Below are 23,051 nucleotides of genomic sequence, written 5' to 3'. Positions count from 1 at the left end.
GCCCCTTTGCCGCTCAAGGTCTTGGGTCTCCGACGCGCCCCGTCTCCAAACAGGGGCGCATCCCTTGCGGCGTGCGTAATCGCGGCTTCCTGCCCGCGCCGCCAGCCGCCCCTGACCTTTCCAGCCGGGCAGCCCCGGCTCCCGGCCCAGTTCTCTCCGAGCCCGCTGGTGACGTGAGCCGCCTCCCCAGCACTGGCCGCTTAGGTGCCAAGGGGCTTCCGGAAGCCTCCGTCCTCCTGAGCTGGGTGTCAGGACAGCCCGGTTTTCCAGTTCTTCTTCCTGGTTGGTTTCAAGAAACCAGCCTCAACGCCCTGAACAAGAAGAGAAACCAAAAGTGCCGGGCTGGTTCCCACAAGTCGGCCTCCTCCTTTCTGCCCTCCTGACGGTCTGTCTCCGGGGGCTAGCGCCCCCACCAGCTGACTGTTGCATGACCCTCAGCCTGCGGGCTAGCTTAAGTGTAGGTGGTGAAGTGTAGGTGTTTCCTGCGGGCCGACCTTCTCCCTTTGGAGTTTGTTCCAGCTGTCAGGCCAGGGAGGCCCACACACCCAGGTGTGACTCAGCCTGGGGCCTGCCTGGATTGCCCTGTTGCTTCAACCTGGGGCCATGAGTCCATTTCACGGAGCTGGATCCAGTGGGCAGCCGTAAGCAGCAGCCCCCAGGTAGTGGTGGGCAGGAGGGCAACTCTTGCCTTCCTGTGTCAGTCCTGCCTGCACACCCCTCAGCACTGACTCCTCCTCCACTGGCCTCACCTGCTGCTCCACCAGCACCTCCCCTGGAAGCCCTGCCCCAGCCTGCTGCCTCCCACTTCCTCAGGCAGGCTTGATGGCAGGTGCCCTCCCCAGCCATCTATCTGGGCCCTGGGGTCTGCGTGTCCCGGCTTGTGTGTCCCTACCTGCCATCACTGTCTCAGTGTTCTCTGAGAGCCCTCCGTGGACAAGGCTGCTTGGTCTGTGGGAGGTACGGGAGGTGGTCTGATGTCCACTCAGACAGTCTCAATGGGGGCAGCTGTTGGCCATAACGGGAACAGAGGCCTGGCTGGGGGTGGAGGAACTGGGGCCATAACCGCATCCCAGGCACTGGAGACTAAGCTGTGAATTAAACAGAGTCCCCCAGCCCAGTGACCCTTAACCTTCCAGGAGGGTGAGCTGGCAACGAACAGGCCAAATGCACAAATGCCAAGAAGAAAATGAGGGTGGGGAAGAGAGGCGGTCAGGGCAGGCCACTGGTGACATTTGAGAAAAGGATTGGAGGGAGGCAGAGGAGTCATACCTCTGGGGGAAGAGTGTTCCTGACAGGGAGACAGCCTGTGCAAAGGTCCTGTGCCAGGTGGTGACCGGAGCAAAGTGAGAGGACAGGAAATGGGGCAGGTGCAGGCCCTGAGTGAGATAGGAAGCCACAGAAGGTTCTAGAACACACTGAGGCAAGCGTGGAAGCCAAGAGACCAGAGGAAGCAGTGCTGGGGTGGGGGTGGGGTCAGCCCAAGGGAGAGGCCACAGAGGCGTCGAGGGAAGGGGACAGGGTTCTGCAGGCTCAGGATGCTGGGCTGGGAGCTTTCTGAAGACTAGAAGGGGCACAGGGTCAAATCAGTTTCTGAAGGACATGAAGCCTCTGGTCAGGACTTTTCTGGAAGTCTAGTGGTTAAGACTGCCTTCCAATGCATGGGGTGCAGGTTTGATCCCTGGTCAGGGAGCTAAGATTCCACATGCCTCTGGGCCACAAAACCAAAACAGAAAACAGTAACAAGACTGTCCAAATTCAATAAAGACTTTAAAAATTGTCCACATCAAAAAAAATTCTTAAAAAAGCCTCTGGCCCGGGGAAGAGAGCAGGGAATAACAGGTAAAGGGTACAGTAAGCACAAAACCCCTGAGACTCTGGGGCCTGCTTGGGGAGGGAAGTGAGGATGAGCAGACCCAGGGGCTCGATCCCAGTAACAGCCGAGTGGGGCACAGGCAGTGCCTGTGTGCAAACACAGAGAGGGCGAGCCATCTATCCCAGGACACACGCTGGGACGTGTAACCCCACTGTGGCTCAGGCACACAGCCAGTGCTCCATACTTGCTTTTTTAAAAAATAAAATTTCTTTTTCATACTAGGAATTGAACTCGTGTCCCTTGCAGTGGAAGCACGGAGTTGTAACCACTGGACCTCTGGGGAAGTCCCTCATTCCTGCTCGGAAACACAGGAGAAGTGCCTCACTGGGCACCTGGGGAGTGTCTGAAACCTCACCTGGGGCGCTCTTTCTCTCCATTAGCTGTGGCGGCAGCGTGACTGACTGGCCGGGGGGACCCGGGCTGCGGTGCCACGCCACAGGGAGGGGCCGGGCCACTGTCCTCTGTGCCCCGGAGGCCAACACCAGATGCCTGGCCCCAGGTCCGTAAGCTGTCACCTTACAGGCCCTGGGTCCTGCCCTGAGACCCCCCCTCCTGGTCTGGACCCAGCCACCCAGGGATGACTCATCCCCACTCCGCCCCCGCTGGAACCAGGCACCAAAATAGTCACCCAGCTCACTCTTGGGAGTGGCCGTGGAATATTTCAGGGCCACGTTCAGTGCCTAAAAATACTTGGGGAATACAGGCATGCATCTCCGCTCCCTCGTTCCCTTCTCTGTTCCTTGGAAAACCATCCCTATAAGCACCCCCGGGCCCGTCCCTCCATGCTATACCCCTCCAACAGGTTATGCCTCCCCGGCCAGCAGGGCTGTGGGAGGTCTGCAAGTGCCCACATCCCTGTCAAGTGTGGTGAGGTGGCCTTGCTTCCTCCCTGTTGCCATGGAGAGACTCCACAAGGTTCCCCAGAACTCTCTGGAAGGGCGAAGCCTTTTCCATAACCCTTAGAAGTCTCGATTCCTGGAGAGGGAGGCCAGGACGCAGTAACATGGATCAGGGAGATCTTCATTACTCAGCAGTTTTCCTTCAAAATTAGAAAATGGATCTTGCTGTTTGTGTTCACGAGGCTTCTGGAAGCAGGCTCCTAGGACAGGGCCCCCAGCTGGATCCAATCCTATTGCCTCCCCTGGCCACCTGTTTTGGGACCCCACGTAGGTTACTGGTCCTTCTCCCTCCCCCAGGGAGCAGGCTGTCCCCCTCCAACGCACCCAAATATCTTTGACATCACCCTAACCACTCAGTGTCCTGGGCACACTCCATCCTAACCACCAAGCCCCTTGACCTTTCTTGTGGCCCCAGGAAGGAGAGGGGAATGATTCGAGTTGGAGAGTGGCTTGGCCCATTGGGGTCTGATTCGCTTCTCTATCCCCTGAAGCCTCCAGCTGGAGGGCATAGCAGGTGCAAAGGCCCTGGGGAAGGCACATGCTGGTTGTCTTGAAGACACAGCAAAGTGAGCATTATTGCTTTAAAGTCCACACCTGATGACTCAGAAGGTAAAGAATCTGCCTGCGATGCAGGAGACCCGGGTTCCATCCCTGGAATTGGGAAGATCCCCTGGAGAAGGAAATGGCAACCCACTCCAGGATTCTCGCCTGAGACATCCCATGGAGAGAGGAGCCTGGCGGGCTACAGTCCATGAGGCTGCAAAGAGTCGGACACAACCAAGCAACTAACACAGAGACAGTTTTTACCCAAAGTGCTTTAAAAACAATTGAAGCAACACTCAGTAACAAAATCAACCTTTTTAAAGTGAGCAATTCAGGGACTTCCTTGGTGGTCCAGTGACTAAGACTCTGCGCTCCCAGTGCAGGGGGCCAGGGTTCCATCCCTGGTCAGGAGGGACTAGATCCCACTTGCCTCAACCAAAGATCCTGCATGCCACATCTAAGACCTGGCACAGGCAAATTAAAAACAACCAAAAGAAAGTGAGCAGTTCAGCGGTATTTAGTACATTCACAGTGTTGTGTAACCACCACCTGTACCTAGTTCCAGAACATTGTCATCACCCCAGAAAGAAGCCTCACACCCACTCCCTCCTCCTCAGCCCCTGACTACCACTAATCTGCTTGCCGTGTTTATGAACTGACCTGTTTTGGACATTTCACATAAACAAACGGAATCATATCCTATGCGGCCCTTGGCATCTGGCTTCTTTCACTCAGCGTGGGATTTTTAAGGTTCATACGTGTTGCAGTGTGTATCGGTGCTTCATTCCTCTCTTTGGCTGAACAATATGCCATATGACTGGATACACTGTGTTTATCCTTCATCAGCTCCTGGACTGTCCCTTGAGTGTTTACTCTGTGTTTACACCTAAGGAACAACAGGCCATCTCTTAGGTCTATATATTCTGAAGATGGTGGGTAGAGAGATAATCAGGAAACCAAGAATTAAACAAGACAGATACCAGGTGAAGACCCTAAGGGTCTTCCAGGCAGAGAGAGCAGCATGTGCAAAGGCCCCGAGGTAGGAATGAGCTCATGTACTGGAGGAAAGGCACAAGGGCTGATGTGGCTAGAGCAGGATAAGTGAAGAGTGACGTGGGCACAGCTGTGAGGCCTGAGGGGTGTGGGTTGTACTTTGAGATGGAGAGACAGAGAGACTGAAAGAGACACAGGAAGAGGGGGAGAGACTGACAGCAGAAGGGAGAAAAGAGGGCCTCAGCATCTTGAGGCCTGGGCCCAAGTGGCCAAGGGTCTTCGCCAGCATCCTCTCAGCCCAAACCCTTCTCAGATACTCTGATTGCGTGGGCAAGTTAACTACCCTGTGCTGGGAACAGTGTGGCCACACAGGAAATGGTCCATAATCGTTAAGTGGATGAATGAACAGAGGGATGGATGGATAGGTGGGTGGACGGATGGGTGGACAGACAGACAGATGGGCAGGATGACAGGTGGGTGGAGGGAGGAAGAGCTGGTACCCAGTCACTGCAGTGAGAACAGGATCTCCCACCTGCTAGCAGGTGATTGGATGGGGGTTGTGGAGGAACTTAACCAGCTGCCACAGGGCCTCACCCACCCCTCTCTGGTCTCAGAAGATGAGTGGAGTGGAGGCTGCAGGGTGGGGGCTGGGCAGGGTGCCTTGCGTGCAGAGGCGGCTGCCGGGTACCAGATGCTGCTACCTGCCTCTGCCTCTGAGTCAACATCACCATGGCAACGCGGGCCCTGCCGGATGCTCCTCCGGGCACATCCCCCATCACTGCAGCCACCGTCACTGCCACCTCCTCACAGGGGGCTGGGGCAGAGGGGCAGCTATTTTTAACCAGGTTGCGGGCAGAGCTCAAGGACCCTGATGCCCACCTTCTCCCATCTGTCAGCCTCTCTGTCTCTTAAGCCACCCCCTCTCTGCAGAGCTTGTAGCCAAACATGGGGTGAGGGGGCTGAGTGAGGGGCCCAGTGGGGTTGGGGAGCCAGCCGAGGGAAAGTCTTCAGGCTCAGCTAGATAGGGGGGCTGCAGAGTGTTTTCTAGGCACTAGTGAGGGAATATCATGGGCAAAGGTTAGGTGGCTTGATGGCAGCAGTGGGCAGAGAGTTAGGAGGTGACAGGGAGATGGGCTGAGCAGGGAGCCACAGGGCATGTGAAGAGGCCAGGGGGGCACTCTCAGAGAGCAGAAGATGGACCCCTGTGACCCTGGGCAGCCTCTATGCCCCCTGTGTCTCCCCTGCATTCTCTGGAACATGGGCACTGGTGGGGAAATGGAGGCAGGGAGGATAGTCACAGGCTCTACCTGAGCTGGCAAGGACTCCACCTACCCCGACCCCAGCTACTGACAACATGGATGCCCCTGTGATTCGCCCCTGCCCTTACCTTCCCCCATGTCCCCTTTCCTCACTCCACTCCAGCCTCTTCCTTAATTGTCTTCCAACACACTTTGCTAATGCTAATTTTGCACTTGCTAATCCAGCATTTAGGAACATCCTTCCCTGGTGCCTTCTTGCAGATGTCATGGACCCTCTGTATTCCCCACTCCTCTCTTCCTGGTGAGATTTCTTCACAGCTCTTGCCAGATATTCTATTACCTATGTTTTCAGACATTCCCACCGCAAGAATGCGGGCCCCTCTCAGAGTGTCGGTCTATCCAACGATGGCAGTAGCCAGAGTGCCGAGGGAAGGGGAAGCCAGACCATGAAATGCCAGTGTCTGGGTCCTCTCCACCTGACCCAGAGCTGCAGGGCCAGTCTGGGGACTTGGGAGCGAGAGCCACAGCTCCCTGGGTGGTTCAGGCCACAAAGCACTGTCAGAGGTCACTGAGCAGTGGGTGAGCCAGGCCATGGCCAGAAGCCAGCATCAGGGATCTTGCCCTGTGAGCTTCCAGGGTAGCTGAGGCCCCCAGCTCGCAAGGTGGCCTCCTGGATCCCTTATCACCACACATACTGAGCATCGCTGGGGACACCATGTCCTCACTAGCTCCAACTAGGCTGCCCTCGGACAGCCACTTCGGATAGTACTTTCTTTGTACAGATTTATAATGTCACCTTCTCACCATCCCAACAAGACTGAAGACTGGTTCCAATTCCCAGCCAAGAACCACGCATCCCAGTGAAAACTGGCTTGATTTTATAACAATCAAGTGTCTCTTGCTGTTCTTCTGCCTTCTGTAACTGGTCTCTCTTCCCACCTCCTTTCTCTCTGGTCTCCCTCTGTCTCCCCCAGACTTTGCCTCCCTCCCTTTCCTGCTCTCTTCCTCCTCTCTGCCTTTCTCCCTTTGTTTATTTCACTGCTAACTTCTAAGTCACTTCAGTCGTGTCCGACTCTGTGCGACCCCATAGACGGCAGCCCACCAGGCTCCCCCGTCCCTGGGATTCTCCAGGCAAGAACACTGGAGTGGGTTGCCATTTCCTTCTCCAATGCATGAAAGTGAAAAGTCAAAGTGAAGTCGCTCAGTCGTGTCCGACCCTCAGCGACCCCATGGACTGCAGCCTACCAGGCTCCTTCATCCGTGGGGATTTTCCAGGCAAGAGTACTGGAGTGGGGTGCCATTGCCTTCTTTCACTATATTTCACAGTCACTATAATTCCTTTCCCCCTCCCAACGATTTGTAGGCTCCAGCCCTCCTGTTAGGAGGCCATGAAGAGTCTGCCTCGTCCAGAATCTTGGGGCCAGCTCCTAAGCCTTGATCGATCTATTCATCAGTTTATCCTGGTGGCTCAGTGGTAAAGAACCCGTCTGCCAATGCAAGAGACCCGGATTCCATCCCGGGGTGGGAAAGATCCCCTAGAGAAGGAAAGGGCAACTCACTCTAGCATTATTGCCTGGGAAATCCCATGGACAGAGGAGCCTGGTGCGCCACTGTCCATGGGGCCGCGAAAGAGTCAGACGTGATTTGGCGACCAAACAACAACAACCCATTGCTCAGATGGGTTTGTCCTGGGGCCTGAAGTTCTGGGCGGAGGGGAGTTTGGCAGCTGACACTCTCCCTCCTTCCCGGGCAGTAACAGCGCTCCAGGGCCCGGCATTGAAGGGGTTAAGGCGTGCGGTCCTCCCTTCCCCAGCCCTGCATTTAATTAGCGGCCCCGCGGGGAGGCCAAGCCAGCCCGGGGGTGGCGGGGCGGTGGGAAGGAGGAGGGGAGGAGGGGGGAGAAGTGGAAGGGAGGAAAAGAACGGAGGGAGAGGGACCAGAGAGGGCTGGAGGTAAGGAGGGGGGCCGGGAGCCAGTGGGGATTCGAATCTTGCCTGGCTGGTGTCCCCAGCTCGTACCTCTGGGCTCTCGCCTCCCTTCCCCGCCCCTCGGGGTGGGAATCCCCTCCCAACCCCCTCCCTAAGGCCGAGCGGGCACTCGCAGTAAACGCCAGCTGTCTCCCCATTGTCGGGTGGAGAAAACTGAGGCCCACGTTGAAGTGGCCACCAAGTGCGGCAGCGCCTGGGGCCGCCCAGCGAGTATTTAGGCGGCTTTGTCCGCGTGCTGGAGAACAAAACTAACACATCAGTCCGTGCCAGCCAGGCGACCCCGGGTTGGGGGACGAAGGTGGGGAGTCCCGGCTTGGATGAGGGTGACCAGGTGGGACAGGGGCGGGCGGGGGCCTGTAGCCCGGAGACCCGCGGCGATTCCAGGTAGGCCACGCCCCTTCTCGTGCCTCAGTGGCCCCGTCTTTTTGCACCGCGTGGGAGAAACTGCGGGGGTAGGCCTCCCGCCACCAACCACACCCACCGCCTCCCGAGCGGCGGGGGCGCGGGCCGGGCGGCCCGAGCATCGGCGTCTACGCCGCTCCTCCTTGCCTTGACGTCGGTTCTGACGCCACCCACCCCCACTCCAGAGTCCGGCCGCCGCAGGGATTAACTCTTGCGCTGCCGCCCGCTGCGCCGAACCCCACCCCCCCGCCACCACCTTTCCCCGATCCCCGCCAGAGGCGGGGCCAGGCTGCGGGGACCGACGTGAGACAGGTTTTGGGTAGCGCAGCCGCGAGGCAAGCCGAGAGGCCCCATCGGGATCCGGTCTTGGCCTGCGCCGCGGAATGCGCCTCCCTCCTCCCTCCAAGTCCACGTTTACTGCGACGTCGCTCCCTCCGGCCCGGCCCTGACCCTTCCAAGGCTGGGCATGTCCTTGTCCGGCTGGGTTTTCCCGCCCCGGGCCGGGAGTTGGGGTGGGGAATGGATAGGGTCGAGGGGCTCGTCAGGTCCGGGGCGGGGACCTCTCACCCAGCAGTTCACTGTTTCAAGGTCGAGCTTCTTACCCTCACATTTAAGATGAGAACCGTCAAAGCCTAGAGAACTTGTGTTACCGGGGTGGGGTGGGGGGTAGCGGGCGTGCAACCCTGGCCCAGTCCCAGCTCGGGCAGCACCCCCGCCCTTGGCCCCAACTCCGGTGTGTGTGCTGGGGTGAGGGCCCTCGATTCCTGCTGCGGGGGAGGGAACCCTGCAGGCCCCGCCCTGCCCCAGGGGAAGTGAGAATGGGGGGCCCTCCCCCGCATCCTCACCACTTCCTCCCTGGGAGAGGCGGCGGCGGCGGAGCCTGGGGGGAGGGGGAGGAGGCGACGGGCTAGGGGGTTCGGAAGAATGTCCTCAGGTTCAGAGGCAGGGTCGTCCTGCCCCGTCGCCCATTAAGGGCAGGACTGGCGTTAATACACATGTAGGCCCTCGCCCCCAGTCTGCTCCTTCCTTGGGGCCTCTTCCTAAGCGACGCGGACTCCGCCTGCTCCTCCCCACCCTGGGGGCCCCCGCCGCCCCCTCCCCGCAGCCTCACCCCCTCGTTCGATCTACTCCCCTACAGGGGCCAGGATCCTGTAGAGCTGCCAACGTGGTGCCTTCACCCAAGGGCCCCCGCAGCCCCAGGTCCAGCCTCATCTCCCCTAGATGCCCAGCTCCCTGAGCCTTGTCTGCCCGTAGAGATTCACCTGGATTCCAGTCTTCCTCCAAAGTCTGGATCTATGCTTTGCTCAGAGCCTCAGTTTATTTATGTGAAAAATGGGGACAGGTGTACCTGTTCCTGGTGCTTCTGTGGGGCTCTTAAAGAACAATGTCAAGAGTGGGTTTCCCATCTTGGCCTCCTGGAAGCATCTGCTCATTACTTCACTAAATTATACACTTATTCATTTAAGTATTTGTTACTGTATCCATTGCTTCCCAGCTTCCCTGGTGGCTCAGATGGTAAAGAATCTGCCTGCCATGTGGGAGACCTGGGTTCGATCCCTGGGTCAGGAAGATCCCCAGGAGCAGGGAATGGCTACCCACTCCAGTATTCTTGCCTGGAGAATTCCAAGGACTGGAGCCTGGCGGGCTACAGTCCATGGGGTTGCAGAGTCAGACACGACTGACATCCCCCCTCCCCAACCCCAGGTAGTATGGGAAGGATGTCAGGGTCCCACAGTATTGTGGGTGGGGCAGCCCCAAGGTCTTTAGGCAGACATGAGAGCTTCCACTTAACCAACTTGAAGCCTCCTCAGAGAGACCCCTGGCGGATGCACACCCAAGAGGCCTCTGCCTGCCACTGCCATCTGTACCCCCTGCCCCCCAAACAGCTCAGTACCTCAAAGGACCTTGGGAGGATTCTGGCTGATGCAGGCAAACCCCACACATATTATAGTAGGTGCTTATCACCCAGGCTGGGCACATTATTGAGCTCCTACTGTATGCTGACCCCCCTCTTGGAATGCTGTGTGGGTCCCTGCGGCCCCTCCTGCCCTGTGAACACACATGCCTGTCTTCTTGGTTTGGGGCTTCCTAGCCTTTAATATTTTTTGGATACTGGAACATTTGGGGTCCGGAATTGACCTGGAGTGTCCCCGAGGAGGGAATGCCCGAGTTTTGCTCTCATTTCTTCGTTTTTTCAGTTTCCTTCTATTTATGGCAAGAGAAACTGGTTTTCCATTCCTGGTGGTGACTCGAAGCTTCCCGTTTGAAAGGTATTTACTGAAGTAAAAGCTGAAAAGGGGTCGATTTAAAGGGAAAAAAAAATGGTGACACTGACCTAAAGTGGGCATCTCTGTTATGGTGGTGTTTCCCCATCCCCCGTGAGATTCTAGTCAGCTTAGAGGTGATAAGGGAAGGCCCTAAACCCTCCCCCAGCGCATAGGCCTTGGCATACAGCAGTTGTTCAGTAGAGGGTGGTAGATGAGTGATGATGCTTCAACTTGGCCAAAAGCAAAAATCAACTTCTGAAGTTGGTCTTGTGACATCTGACCCTTAAATCTGTTTCTCCAATGTCCACCTGTGAATACACTGGGCCTGGCTTGTGTATACAGCAAGTGTACTCACGTAGGCCTGTACTATGTGCTTAGTTGTGTCCGACTCTTTGTGACCCTGTGGACTGTAGCCCGCCAGACTCCTGTCCGTGAAATTTTCCAGGCAAGAATACTGGAGCAGGTTGCCATTTCCTACTCCAGGGGATCTTCCCCACCCAGGGATCTAACTGGAATCTCTGTCCCCTGCATTGGCAGGTGGATTCTTTACAACTGAGCCACCTGGGAACCTGGGCATGGGTATTCAGCAAATGTACATAAAATGTTCACTGGGTGAATGCAGGAGTCCTGTCTGTCCTGGTTGAGGGGAGCGGTGTCAGCGTGGCCTAAGTTATTTTCTTGTCCCATAGTCCTTCTGGGCTTACTTGGTACAGTCAATCAATCAACATATATTGGACTTAGCAGCTCTTCTGGGAGCCTAGGGACGTCACAGTCTCGGGGAACAGTCAACAGGGTCGCCGGTCGTAAAGCCGGCTCTGCCCGCTCTTCTGGTACTAAAGGGGGCTGGCGGTGCATCAGTTTCCTCGCCTGTAAAATGGTCTTGTGAGGCTGGAAAGAGCCAGAGGGCTGGGGCTGGGTTCTCACCCAGCGACCGGACAAACACCTGCACTGGACGAGTACGAGGACTGCCGTTCCCGCTCCAGGCCAGGGCGGAAGCGGGGCAGGAGGGGAGGCGCAGCCGCCTGCGCCAGTAACCCGATCCTCTGGAATGCGCCGGGGCCAGACGCGCCCCCAGCCCGAGCCCGGCGCCCTTCCCCCGGCCGATCCACGGGTCCTGTCACTGGGGAGGGTCTCCGCAAGCTCCACCCCCACCAGCCCTTGGGTCCTAAGTGCCGGGGACTCTGTAGGCAGGAGCCCCACACGCCCCGCGGGGTCCCTAGCGCGCGGGGAGTCTTTAGCAAGACCCTCTGCCCCAGGACCCCTCCCATTCCTTTTGGCTTCCTCCTTAACTTTCTTTCTTTGGGGCTTTGTGTTTTATTAAGTAGGTTTTAGGTCTCGATCTTCAACTAAAGACTAAACATTAAATCGAATTGTGCTTCCCTGGTGGCTCAGAGGGCAAGGGGTCTGCCTGCAATGCGGGAGACCCGGGTTTGATTCCTGGGTCGGGAAGATCCCCTGGAGAAGGAAATGGCAATCCACGCCAAGCACTCTTGCCTGGAAAATCCCATGGACAGAGGAGCCTGATAAGCTACAGGCTACAGTCCATGGGGTTGCAAAGAGTCGGACACGACTGAGCGACTTCACTTTAAACAAGAGAGCAATCTCTTCGCGCTGGGGAGAGGCCAGAGCCTGGAGATTTGAAAACGGGCAAGGGGGCCGTTAAGATCAGTCAGCCTCCCTTTGGAAAGCTAGGGTGGGGATGGGGCTTCAGCTTTGACCCAGGGCAGGTCACACATCCTCTATGGACCCTGCTCGGGGTGGGGGGTGGGGTGGGATAATTCCCAAGACTTAAGACGCTGCAGGGAGAATAAACGGGGAAATGAAGAGTCCCAACCTAGCCCTTTTTCTGTCTAGTCCCTCAATTCCATCTGCCACTTCTGCCCTTGAGACAGGCGCTCAGCCGTGTCTGAATCTTACCAAGCCCATGGACTGCAGCATGCCTGGCTTCCCTATCTTTTACCACTTCCCAAAGTTCAAATAGCACCTGGGTTTCAGTGGAAGCACTTTCACCTTTCACCGCCACCCTTACCTTCTCTCCCTCTGGCTTTCCCTGGCTCAGTGAATCCAGCCTCACTTCCCTCTCTACCCTGCACAGATGTGGCCAGCATGTTTCTGCCCCTGGACCTTTGCACTTGCTGCTTTCCCTGGGACACTGCCCTCAAATGAATTATCTCATGATTTGCTCCAGCTCCTCCTGAAGTCAGCATCACCTCCTGGGGTAACCCTCCCAGAGTACTCAACTCTAAAACCATTTCCCCCTGCATCCTGCAGGAAAGAAGTACTATTTATTCTCCTTGAAGCTATGCTTGTCAGGTTCCTCCCTCAGACTGTGTGCCTGAGCGGTTGCTGGTGTTTGTGTCATTCCTGTGTTCCCCCATCACTAGGCTCACAGTAAGTGCTCAGTAATGTATGTGGAATGAATAAATGAATGGGAGAAGCCCATGTTCACTGCCTGGGACTGGTTGATGGATTTCAGGCCCCCTTTGACCTGCCTGAGGAGCCCCCAGTCTGGGAAGACTAAGCTGGAAACAGCTGCACCCCAGCTCTGGGGGGTCAACCCCTAGCCCAATGGAGGATCAGGACTGGAGTGTCCCAGAGGGAAAAAGGAGAGGATGAAGAAGGACACTGGGTCACAAGGAATGGCAAGTCACAGCACAGGAGCCTAATGGGGTAGATATTGGAGAGTAGGGATGGCAGAGGCTGCCAAGGGCAGCCAACACAGGTCTTCCCCATCTAGCCCCAAGGACCCTCCTGGGGCAGAGTAAATCAGACATAGAGAGTGGGAAGGGCTCACTCAGATGGAAGGGTCTAGGGAAATCCCTGTAGGCATGGTGATGGAAGACTTCTTGGAGGAGGGGAAACTGGAGGTGGGTTTTGAAGGATGAGTAGGAGTTTGCCAGGAGGCTAAGGAAGGGCAGTCCAGGCTGAGGGTACTCCAAAGAACTGCAGTTAAGTTTGGCCAAATGATAATAAAACAATTACAGAAAACATTTATTGAGCTCTTACTATTTGTTCAAATATTTCCAATAGAAGTCACAATACTCTATGAAGTAGGTGGGATTATTTGCTCCATTTTCATAAGCAATAAATATAAACAGACAGGTAATACTCCTTGGCCTTCCTTTGCCTCCATTTTCCAAAGCCTGTCTGCTGGTCACCCTCTCAGCTCAGGCTAGCCCTGCCCGCAGCTCACCAGACCATTCTTACCTATCAAAGTCAAGGCCCAACGTCAGGGGGGAGCCTCCTTAGGCTACCCACTCACCCTCCTGCCTTGGGGAGAAGCATGGTCCCATCTCCTTCAATCTAGCCCCACACCGCATAGGCCCAGAGAAGGGTCCTAGGGTGCGGCTGGTTATAGGCTACGGGCTGCATCCCCTTCATTTAGGGGTCCCTTTGGCCAGACTGGGGCCCGAGAGGACACGACTGGAGGCTACAGAAACCCACATGCCTGGAAACACATACACACACACATACATACACATGGGTACACATATGCATGGATTCACACAAGCACAGACACCCACTCGTGTGTGAACACACCTGGGTTCATACATGAACACATACAGGCACATGTGGGCACAGACAGACATTTGTGGGTCCACAGACACACATACCCCCAACTCTCCACCAGCCAGGCCAGGCCTCTTGCTCATGGTGACAGCCTCCCTCAAGGCCTTCTTGCTCCACAGCCCAGTTAGGGGCAAGGCCACGTGAGGAAGGGAAACAGAAGACCAGGTGTTCATGTCCACAGGCCAGTCGGACAAACAGGCCAGAAAGTGCCACAGCAACCCCACCAGCCCTCTCCTTTAACACTGGCTATTGGATGCTAGGCCCCATGCAGGGAGCCGAAGACCCAGCATCCCCAAGATAGTCTGCCCTGCTGGGACTTATGGTCCGCCCTAGCATTGTGGATGGTTCCAGGTATAATGGAAACAAGATGAGTGGGAGGGGCCTCTATGAGAACCAGCCGTTGGCATTGCGGGAAGGGAGCCAGCACCTGTTAAGGCCCTGAGGACAGCAAGGAGTTGGGAAGATGACGCTCAGAGAGGGTTAGAGTGAAAGGTTAGAGGGTGTCACCGGAAAGAACAAAGGAATGTATGGGCCCTCCACCAACTGGTGATGGACTGGCTGGGGGCCATCCAGTGTGTGATGAGAGCCATGTTGGGGGCGAGGGGTGTTGTGCAGGGGTCGTAGGTCAGACCCAGATGTCCCAAGGATCTCCTGGCAGTGTGGTGAAGGGCCCCTCCAACCTCCCTCATATTCCCATCCCCAGCCAGTCTTTATGGAGGCCCATTAAGCCTGACCTGACAATCATAGTAGTAATTAACAGGTAATAATTACCATCTGGGATTCCTGACTTAACAGCCCAGTCCGGGAGCCACCGAGGTACCCACAGGAGGCTCTGGCAGACGCAGAGGTAAAAACGTAAGCCGCTGCCCGGGGCATGGACGCCCGGGTTCTACTGGATGGATAAGAGCTCAGGCTTGGTCACGCTCTGGCCTCGAGGGCAGGTCACTCCACCTCGCAGAGCCTCAATTTCCCGTCTGTAAAGTGAGGAAGTCGGACTCCCGCGATTTAGACCCCACCCTATAAAAAGCAGCAGGATCAAAGCATTTCCAACAACTTCTGGCTGGAACCTCCTCTCCCCTCCCCAGTCTTTCTGGGGCAAACACACCGCGGTGGGGGTGAGCTGGAAACAGACCTGGCCCACACCCCCGGCGAGCCGCCGGGCACAGCTCCCTTAGGCCCGCACAATGCAGTGTGAGGCGCGACAGGGAGACAGCATAGTGAAGCGAGAGGCGCCAGGGAGTTATTTATCCACCCGGAGCCCCATCCCCCTCCGGTCCCCGGAGGCCAGCACCGCCCCCGTCCCGCCCGGGGCCCCACGCGCGGACGCGGGGCGGGGCCTCTGGGAGGGCGGGCGCCGGGTGGCCGGGCCCATCACGCCACCCGGGACGTGCCTTGGCGGGAGGCGGCGCTGGGGGCATTGGTCGTACACAGCACTCCCGGGGCGGAGTGACCAGGCCTGGTGCTCGGCCCGCCCCCATGACGTCAACCCACAAGGCAGCGCGCTGTTGTGCCGTTTACCGCGCGTCACCCGGACAACGACAGACGGTGGGGGGTAAGGGGGGGCGTCATTGACTTGGCCCCACCCCATCATGCAAATGAGAGACGTCACTCGTGCCCAATGGCGAGCGGGGACAGTGAGCTCATCGCGCCGGGCCGAGGCTATAAGGGGGCGCACGGGTTGCGCGGCGCAGGAGCCGCCGCCAGCGGAGGGCCGGGCGCAGCGGCTGCGGCCGGGGAGGGTGCAGGGCCGAGCGGACGGGGGGGGGCGCGGGCCCCCGGGCGGCCGCGGCCACTCCCCCCCCGGGCCGGCGCGGCGGGGGAGGCGGAGGATGGAAACACCCTTCTACGGCGATGAGGCGCTGAGCGGCCTGGGCGGCGGCGGCAGTAGCAGTGGCGGCGGTGGCAGCTTCGCGTCCCCGGGTCGTCTGTTCCCCGGGGCGCCCCCGACGGCGGCGGCCGGCAGCATGATGAAGAAGGACGCGCTGACGCTAAGCTTGAGCGAACAGGTGGCGGCAGCGCTCAAGCCCGCGGCCGCGCCGCCCCCGGGCCCTTTGCGCACCGACGGCGCCCCGGGCACGGCGCCCCCCGACGGTCTGCTTGCCTCGCCCGACCTGGGGCTGCTCAAGCTCGCCTCGCCCGAGCTCGAGCGCCTCATCATCCAGTCCAACGGGCTGGTTACCACCACGCCGACGAGCACGCAGTTCCTCTTTCCCAAGGTGGCGGCCAGCGAGGAGCAGGAGTTCGCCGAGGGCTTCGTCAAGGCCCTAGAGGACTTACACAAGCAAAACCAGCTGGGCGCGGGCGCGGCCTCCGCTGCAGCCGCCGCCGGGGGACCTTCGGGCACGGCTGCGGGCGCCGCGCCTCCCAGTGAGCTGGCCCCAGCGGCGGCCACGCCCGAGGCGCCCGTCTACGCGAACCTGAGCAGCTACGCGGGCGGCACCGGGAGCGCTGGGGGTTCTGCGACGGTCGCCTTCGCCGCGGAGCCTGTGCCCTTCCCACCGCCGCCACCCCCAGGCACGTTGGGGCCGCCGCGCCTGGCCGCGCTCAAGGATGAACCGCAGACGGTGCCCGACGTGCCGAGCTTCGGCGAGAGCCCGCCGCTGTCGCCCATCGACATGGACACGCAAGAGCGCATTAAGGCAGAGCGCAAACGGCTGCGCAACCGCATCGCTGCCTCCAAGTGCCGCAAGCGCAAGCTGGAGCGCATCTCGCGCCTCGAGGAGAAAGTGAAGACGCTCAAGAGCCAGAACACGGAGCTGGCGTCCACGGCGAGCCTGCTGCGCGAGCAGGTGGCGCAGCTCAAGCAGAAGGTCCTCAGCCACGTCAACAGCGGCTGCCAGCTGCTGCCCCAGCACCAGGTGCCCGCGTACTGAGCCCGCGCACGGGGCGCATGCGCGGCCCCCTCCCAGAGAGGCGGGCTCGCGTGGGGGGGGGCGTGGGCGCTCCGGACTCGGAGAGGGCGCGGCCCCGGGGACCCCCCCCGCCATGGTGCCAGGACTCGGAGAGGGCGCCTCAGACTCGACAAGCTGGACCCCCTGCTCCCGGGGGGGTGAGCGCATGACCTCCCCTGCCCCGCTCTTGCGCTGCCTTTATCCCGGGCCGCGGTCACCCCGTGTTGCACAAACCCGCGCGTCCTGGCCGCCCCTTTGTACACACCGCCGCCGAAGGAGGCTCTGAGGGGGCGCAGCCTCAAGCCCTGCGCTTCCTTTTTCTTTTACCCTTTTTTTTTTTTTTTTTTTGACTTTGGAAGAGAGAAGAACAGAGTGTCCGATTCTGCCCTATTTATGTTTCTACTCGGGAACAAACGTTGGTTGTGTGTGTGTGTGTTCTCCTGCGTTGGTTTTTTAAGGAAATGGGAAGAAGAAAAAGAAAAAAAAAAACCCTCTCCTCCCCTTTCCTCGCTCTCGCTTCCCCCCACTTCCATCCCTCCGACACCCCCTCCTCCCGCCCTTTTCCCTCTGTTTGTTTTTTTGTTTTGTTTTGCTACGAGTCCACATTCCTGTTTGTAATCCTTGGTTCGCCCGGTGTTCTGTTTTCAGTAAAGTCTCGTTAACGCCAGCTCGGCTCTTCGCCTCCTTCTTCTCTCGCAGGGGCCTGACAGGGTGGGCGGGGCCTGGCCGGGTCCCCTCCGCTGCTGCCTGCTTCACCTCCTCCCTCCGCCTCTGCTCGGAGGAGGCCGGACTCGGCGTCCAGGAAGAGCCTGCACATCTGGCGCTCAGCGAGCGCCATCTAGGCGCCCCTGGGCGCCGGGCCGACTCCAGTCGGCTTGGGTGGGGGACATGGGGGTTTGCAACCTGCCTTTGGAAATAGCCAGCCCGCGGGTGTCCCCTTTGCGTAGGAGGGACTGCGAGAGGGCAGCGGGGGGCAACTCCAGCCCGAGACGCAGTGAAAGGCAGAAACGTGAATTTTCCGGGCTGTTGTCTGCTTGTCTCTAAGATGGGCAGAGCAATCGTAAACTTGTCCCATAAAGTGAGGATTAAGAGAGTTAGTTTACAGAACAGGTCTTGGCTTACAGGTGGTGCTCAATCTAAGCTAGTGTTATCATTTGTTGGATGGGAAACCTGAATCGCAGGACCAGAAGAAAGGCTGTCTTCCTCCAGGCCTGGGGTGTAGGTAGGTTCTGTGGGACCTCCCTGTTAGAGCACTAACTTGAAATCCAGGATTTTTCAAGTACTTTCTGAAACACCCCTCCCCCAACATCCTATTATCCTGTTTTGAAGAAACTAAGGTTCAGAGAGTTGAGTGACTGGCTTGAGGTCACATACCCTTTTTAGGAGCCTGTGTGGGGATGTATGGACCTTGGACCTCTCATCTCCAGAGCCTTGACTGCCAGGGTCGCCTCTTCCCCTGTGTGCTCCGGCCTTTCCTATTGTGGGGGCAAAAGACCCCAGACCTTGGGCTTCTGCCTAACTTGGGGTCCCTAGGGCCTTGAGCTTTGGTGGCCAACGATACAGGGCAAGTGAGTTTTGAACTCCAGTTGTGTACCCAACCCTGCTAGGGAAGGTGGGCAAATATGCCTGTTTTACAGATGAGTTAACAGATGCAGAGAAGGAAGGCCTTGTGCCCACAGTCCCCCTTGGCCATCAAAAGAGAGGGGCCTCCACCTACAAGTTCATTTTTCCTCCAGGTCACCCCGGCTGCCCACTTTTTAAGGCTTTGAGAGCTGCTATTTTAACCATGTGACCTCTTCTTGGTACCACCTTCAGGCAGACGTTTCCGGAGAGGGGCCTGGAGTGAGAAGAGGGCTGGTAACTGAGCTTGGGGTGTTCCCACAGGCAGAGCCTCACTCTTCAGGAGACTTGGGTCCCAGCTTGAATGCCAGTGTGCCGTGGTAACCCTCAGCCAAGTTCCCTTCTTGCTCTGGCCTTTACCTCCTCTGCTGTGAAAAACGATGTGTTTCCTGTGTCCAGGTAACATGTCTCAGGTCAGAAGTTGGAAGTGCTCAGGAGACAAACAGTAGAGAAAGTGTAGTCAGGCGAGGTGCACCCTGTGCAGCCCCAAATCTATAGAGAATGGGGGGACCCCAGGGAGGTTAAAAGATCTGATGCCCCCTGAAATGTTTTTACTCACAGCACTTCTGACCTCAAATGCATGTTGGTTTTATTTTTCCCCACACCAACCAGTTCTCCAACTCCAGATACCAGCTGGGTATCCTACAGTCCTCTACTGGAGTTAGAAGACTCTGCACAGGTGAAGAGTTCAAGACTGCCCCACTTCAGATACCAGTCAGTCCTAGATTACTACCTATGCTCCTTTATTTTTTAATTTAAAAAAATTTACCTATTTATTTATTTTTGGCCTCTCCGAGCATGCTAACCAGGATTTGAACCTGTGCCCCGTGCAGCGGACGTGCAGCATCCTAACCACTGGAGCGCCAAGAAGTTCGCTGCCCCCTATGCTTCTTAACGACTGATTATAAACCCGAGAGTTTCCACAACCCATTCCTCAGGTTCAGTAATTTGCTAAAACAGCTCACAGACTATTTCCAGTTGATCATACAGAAAACAACTCAGGGACAAGCGCATGGAAGAGACGCGCAGGGCAAGGTATGGGGGAAGGGCGAGGAGCTTCCCTGCCCTCTCTAGGAACCTCATCTTCTGAGCATCCTGTGTGTTCACCAATGGGATGAAATCACTGGCATTTGGGGATTAACTCAAAATCCAGCCATCTCCCCTCCCAGGAGTTCTGGGAATTAGGGATGAAATTTACAACCACCTAATCACGCCTTCCCTGGAGTAGAAGTGGCAACCCATTCCAGTATTCTTGCCTGAAGAAGCCGGTGGACAGAGGAGCCAGTGGGCTAAGGTCCATGAGCTTGCAAAGAGTAGAACAGTGAGTGACTTCACACGGCACACTCATACCTTGGGTCTTTTTGGAGACCAGCCCCCATTCTGAAGCTATTTAAGTGCCTTGGGCCACTGCTTTTCTTATTAGCATACAAAAGACACATTAGATACAAAAAAAAAAAAAAACTCCAGAGTTCACCAGAGTTTTAGAAGCTGTGTGCTAAAAACCAAGGACAAACATCAGATATGTCTTGGGACTACCTGGTGGTCCAGTGGATAAAGACTCCATGCTCAGAGGGCAGGGAACCCAGGTTGGATTCCTGGTCAGGCAGCTAGATCCCACATGTGAGAACTAAAAGTTTGCATGCTGCAACTAAGACCCTGCACAGCCAAAAAAGCATCAAGTGTGTCTTACACCTTCCTGCTAAATGGCAGCACGGGGACCTTTCACCTCCCTCGAAGGAGCCTTGGGGCTCGGTGGAAGCCCAGTCTTTTCACTAGCATGTGCCATGTAGGGCTTTCTGGAAACCACAGATCTGACCCCTACTTAATACTTTTCTGGATAAAAAGGCTTTGACTGCACTTGGTCCTGGGCAGGTGTCTCTCTCCAGGCTCCACCTCCCCACCCAAACTATTGCCTTTCCTTCTGGCCTCAGTGCCTTTGCACAGCTGCATGGCCTGAGACACCTCTTCTCTCAGCCACACAGCTCATTCCACCTTTCAGCCTCTGCTGCAGGTGCCCTTATGGGGCTCCATCGGTGCTTTGTGCTTCTGCTATTATTGCCCTGATCACCCTGGATTTGTGTTTGGCTTTCTTAGGGCCGGGATAGGACCTATCCTGGTGGCTGCCGAAACAAAAGACCGAAGTTTTGTCCAACTGCCATGTCCCTGGTTTTGCCCAGAACCTCACCCACAGTGTGGAAAAGACAGGGTCTTTGGAGAGGAAGGCTGAGCATCCCCGATGGCCTCTTGCTTGGATGTGCCCCCCACCCTGCAGGCTCCCCAGGGAGGCCAGCCAGAGGCCTGTGGGCCAGGCTGTGTGGCTTTGGCAGGACTTTGCTGAGCTGAGGCCAAAGTGTGTGTCAGCCGGTACCCAGCCAGCAGTGATTCACACCAGGCCTTGGCCCAGCCCCAGGAGGTGACTGGGGATGGTGGCCTCACTTCCCCTTCCAGGACTGTGGCTCAGGGTCAGTGCCCACTTTTGCCAAGCAGTGGTAAGTTCCCAAGGGGCCCTGGATCTGGCACTACCCTAAGGAGCCCCCATCCTCAACAGCGGGAGCCCAGAGCCTGTGCCCCTTTGCTTTAAACCCTCTCGTGGCTTCCCTGCACCTTCTCAACAAAACTCAAGCTGCTCTCCTCCTCTCTGAAGCCCCACCTATACAGTCACCCTCCCTACCCTCCTTTCCCTCCCTCAATGGCTTTAGCCGCCTCCATGATCTCTATGGCCTTCCCTGGTGACTCAGACAGTAAAGAATTCTTCCCGCAGTGCCGGACACCTGGGTTTGATCCTTGGGTCAGAAAGATCCCTGGAGTAGGAAATGGCAACCCACTCCAGTATTCTTGCCTGGAGAATTTCATGGACAGAGGAGCCTGGTGGGCTACAGTCCAGAGGTGTGGCAGAGTCTAACAAAACTGAGCAGCTAACGTTTTCACCATGTTCCCTAAACGTGACCAGCTTGTTCCCACCTCAGGGCCTTTGTGTGTGCCCTGCCATCCATCTGGGGTGCCATTCTCACAGCAGGCCCCTAGTAAACTCTTTTTCTCTCTCTGTGGGGTTCAGCCCATCCCACCCCACCTTTGGTTTGTGAAATGAAATATTTCCTTCCGAATCTAGTGGGCAAGAAATGTCACAGCCATCAGCAATTTCTGGCTTCTAAATGTAAATGAGGGCTCCCAAAAGGGCCCAAGATCCCTGAGATCCAGCAGCTTTCCCCCATGGTGATTGCTGGGGAGCTGGGTGGTGTGGGGTTGGGGGGGCATGCAAGAAGTAGCCATTCGCCACATCTGCCACCCCTTACTCTGAACAAGGAAACAGGATTTGGCCTCAGATGGCTCAGGTGCATGGGAAAGAAATCATTTCAGTGAGCCCAGAGGCTTACATCTTTTACATACTGTGCTAAATTCCTTAACTTGATACCTGATTTTTCTTACCTCACAATAATCTTTGATGTTCTGACTACTTGCTCCCTTTGTTGCAAACTTGGATATAGCCTGACTCCCCCTCCCGCATCCTTGGAGCAGTTTTCTCAGCGCTACTGAGAAGCTGGCTCCCGGGCTTCGTGTCCTTAACATTCCTACCAAATGGAACAATTCTCTATTTACAGGTTGTGACTATTTTTTAGTCGACAGGTTCCTTCCTAACAGTTTCACACCCCTAAATTATTTGAGTTGTGTCCCCAGCACAAAGGTCCCAGCACAGAGTAGGTGTTCAGCAAATGCCCAAGGGGTGAGAGAGACTGAAGTCATCTCCGGACACATGAAGGGGGAGAATTTGAGGTCCCCTCTGTGCTCAGAGCCCTAAATTTTCTATTTGGGATGGGCAGGCAAGATGTAGCAACCCTTCAGCCCTGACCTGGGTCCTGGCCCCTCCCCCATCCCACTGAGTCAACCTTCTAGAACCCCCTCCCATCAGGAACTGGTGGGGATTGGCTGGAACCTGGCTGTGAGTCACAAAGCCACAGTGGTACCAGCGCCCCAAGGCTGGCCATTCGGGCTGGTGGGTTCAGCTTCAAGGGCAGGTGAGTGAGGCTGGTGGTGGGTTTAGCAAGGGTGGGTACGTGGAGACCTGGTCATTCTCCCAGAGCCCCCAGGGCCTTCAGGGTCCTCCTGGGCCTTCTAGGCTGCTCTGAGAGGTGGGACAGCCCCACAGCCCCTCACAGCAAAGGTGCAAGGGGCCCCCAAAGGCCTGATGGTGAGTTTGTCTGCCTCCGGGACCCAGCCTGGAGAGCCTATCACATTTTCTTGGGAACCTGGGAAGGTGTTCTTTGCTCATGTGACATTAAATGGAGACTCAGAGGGGTTTACTCAAAATTGCCCAACTGGCTACTCAGCTCACGTGTCTGCGGCTCTTACCCCTCCTTCTCATTTCTCGACATCCTGTTTCTGTCACCCTATCCTTCCTTTGTCTCATTCTGATTGAGTTTATGGAACAGGCTGAACCATGTGGTTGAGGAAACCTCAGAACCTGAGATGGACCAGTTCAGATCCTGAAGTTGCCATCTCCAAGTTCTGAATGCTGGGCCACATTCATCCATCCATCTGTTGATCCATCCATGTATCCATCCTTCCATTCATTCTTCCATTTATCCATAAATTTCTCTGTTTAAAAAAAATACTTATTTGGCTGTGCTGGGTCTTAATCATGGCACTCGAGATCTTCCATCTCCCTTGTGGCATGCGGGATCTTTAGCTGAGGCATGCACACTCATAGCTGAGGCATGCGGGATCTAGGGTCCCAAACAGGGATCAATT

At 56.8% G+C, this 23,051-nt stretch overlaps 1 protein-coding gene across 1 annotated transcript; it reads left to right on the top strand.

The window, feature by feature from the left end:
- Nucleotides 1-11,808: 11,808 nt before the first annotated feature.
- Nucleotides 11,809-17,352, top strand: JUND (JunD proto-oncogene, AP-1 transcription factor subunit). The gene has a single exon (XM_040241166.1). It carries the CDS (start codon nt 15,384-15,386, stop codon nt 16,665-16,667), a length of 1,284 nt encoding a protein of 427 aa, XP_040097100.1. The 5' UTR covers nt 11,809-15,383; the 3' UTR covers nt 16,668-17,352.
- The last annotated feature ends 5,699 nt before the right edge of the window (nt 17,353-23,051 follow it).

The sequence above is a fragment of the Oryx dammah genome, unplaced genomic scaffold (assembly GCF_014754425.2).
Source record: "Oryx dammah isolate SB20612 unplaced genomic scaffold, SCBI_Odam_1.1 HiC_scaffold_5, whole genome shotgun sequence".
Classification (NCBI taxonomy): Eukaryota; Metazoa; Chordata; class Mammalia; order Artiodactyla; family Bovidae; genus Oryx; species Oryx dammah.
This window is presented reverse-complemented; position numbering and strand designations above follow the sequence as displayed.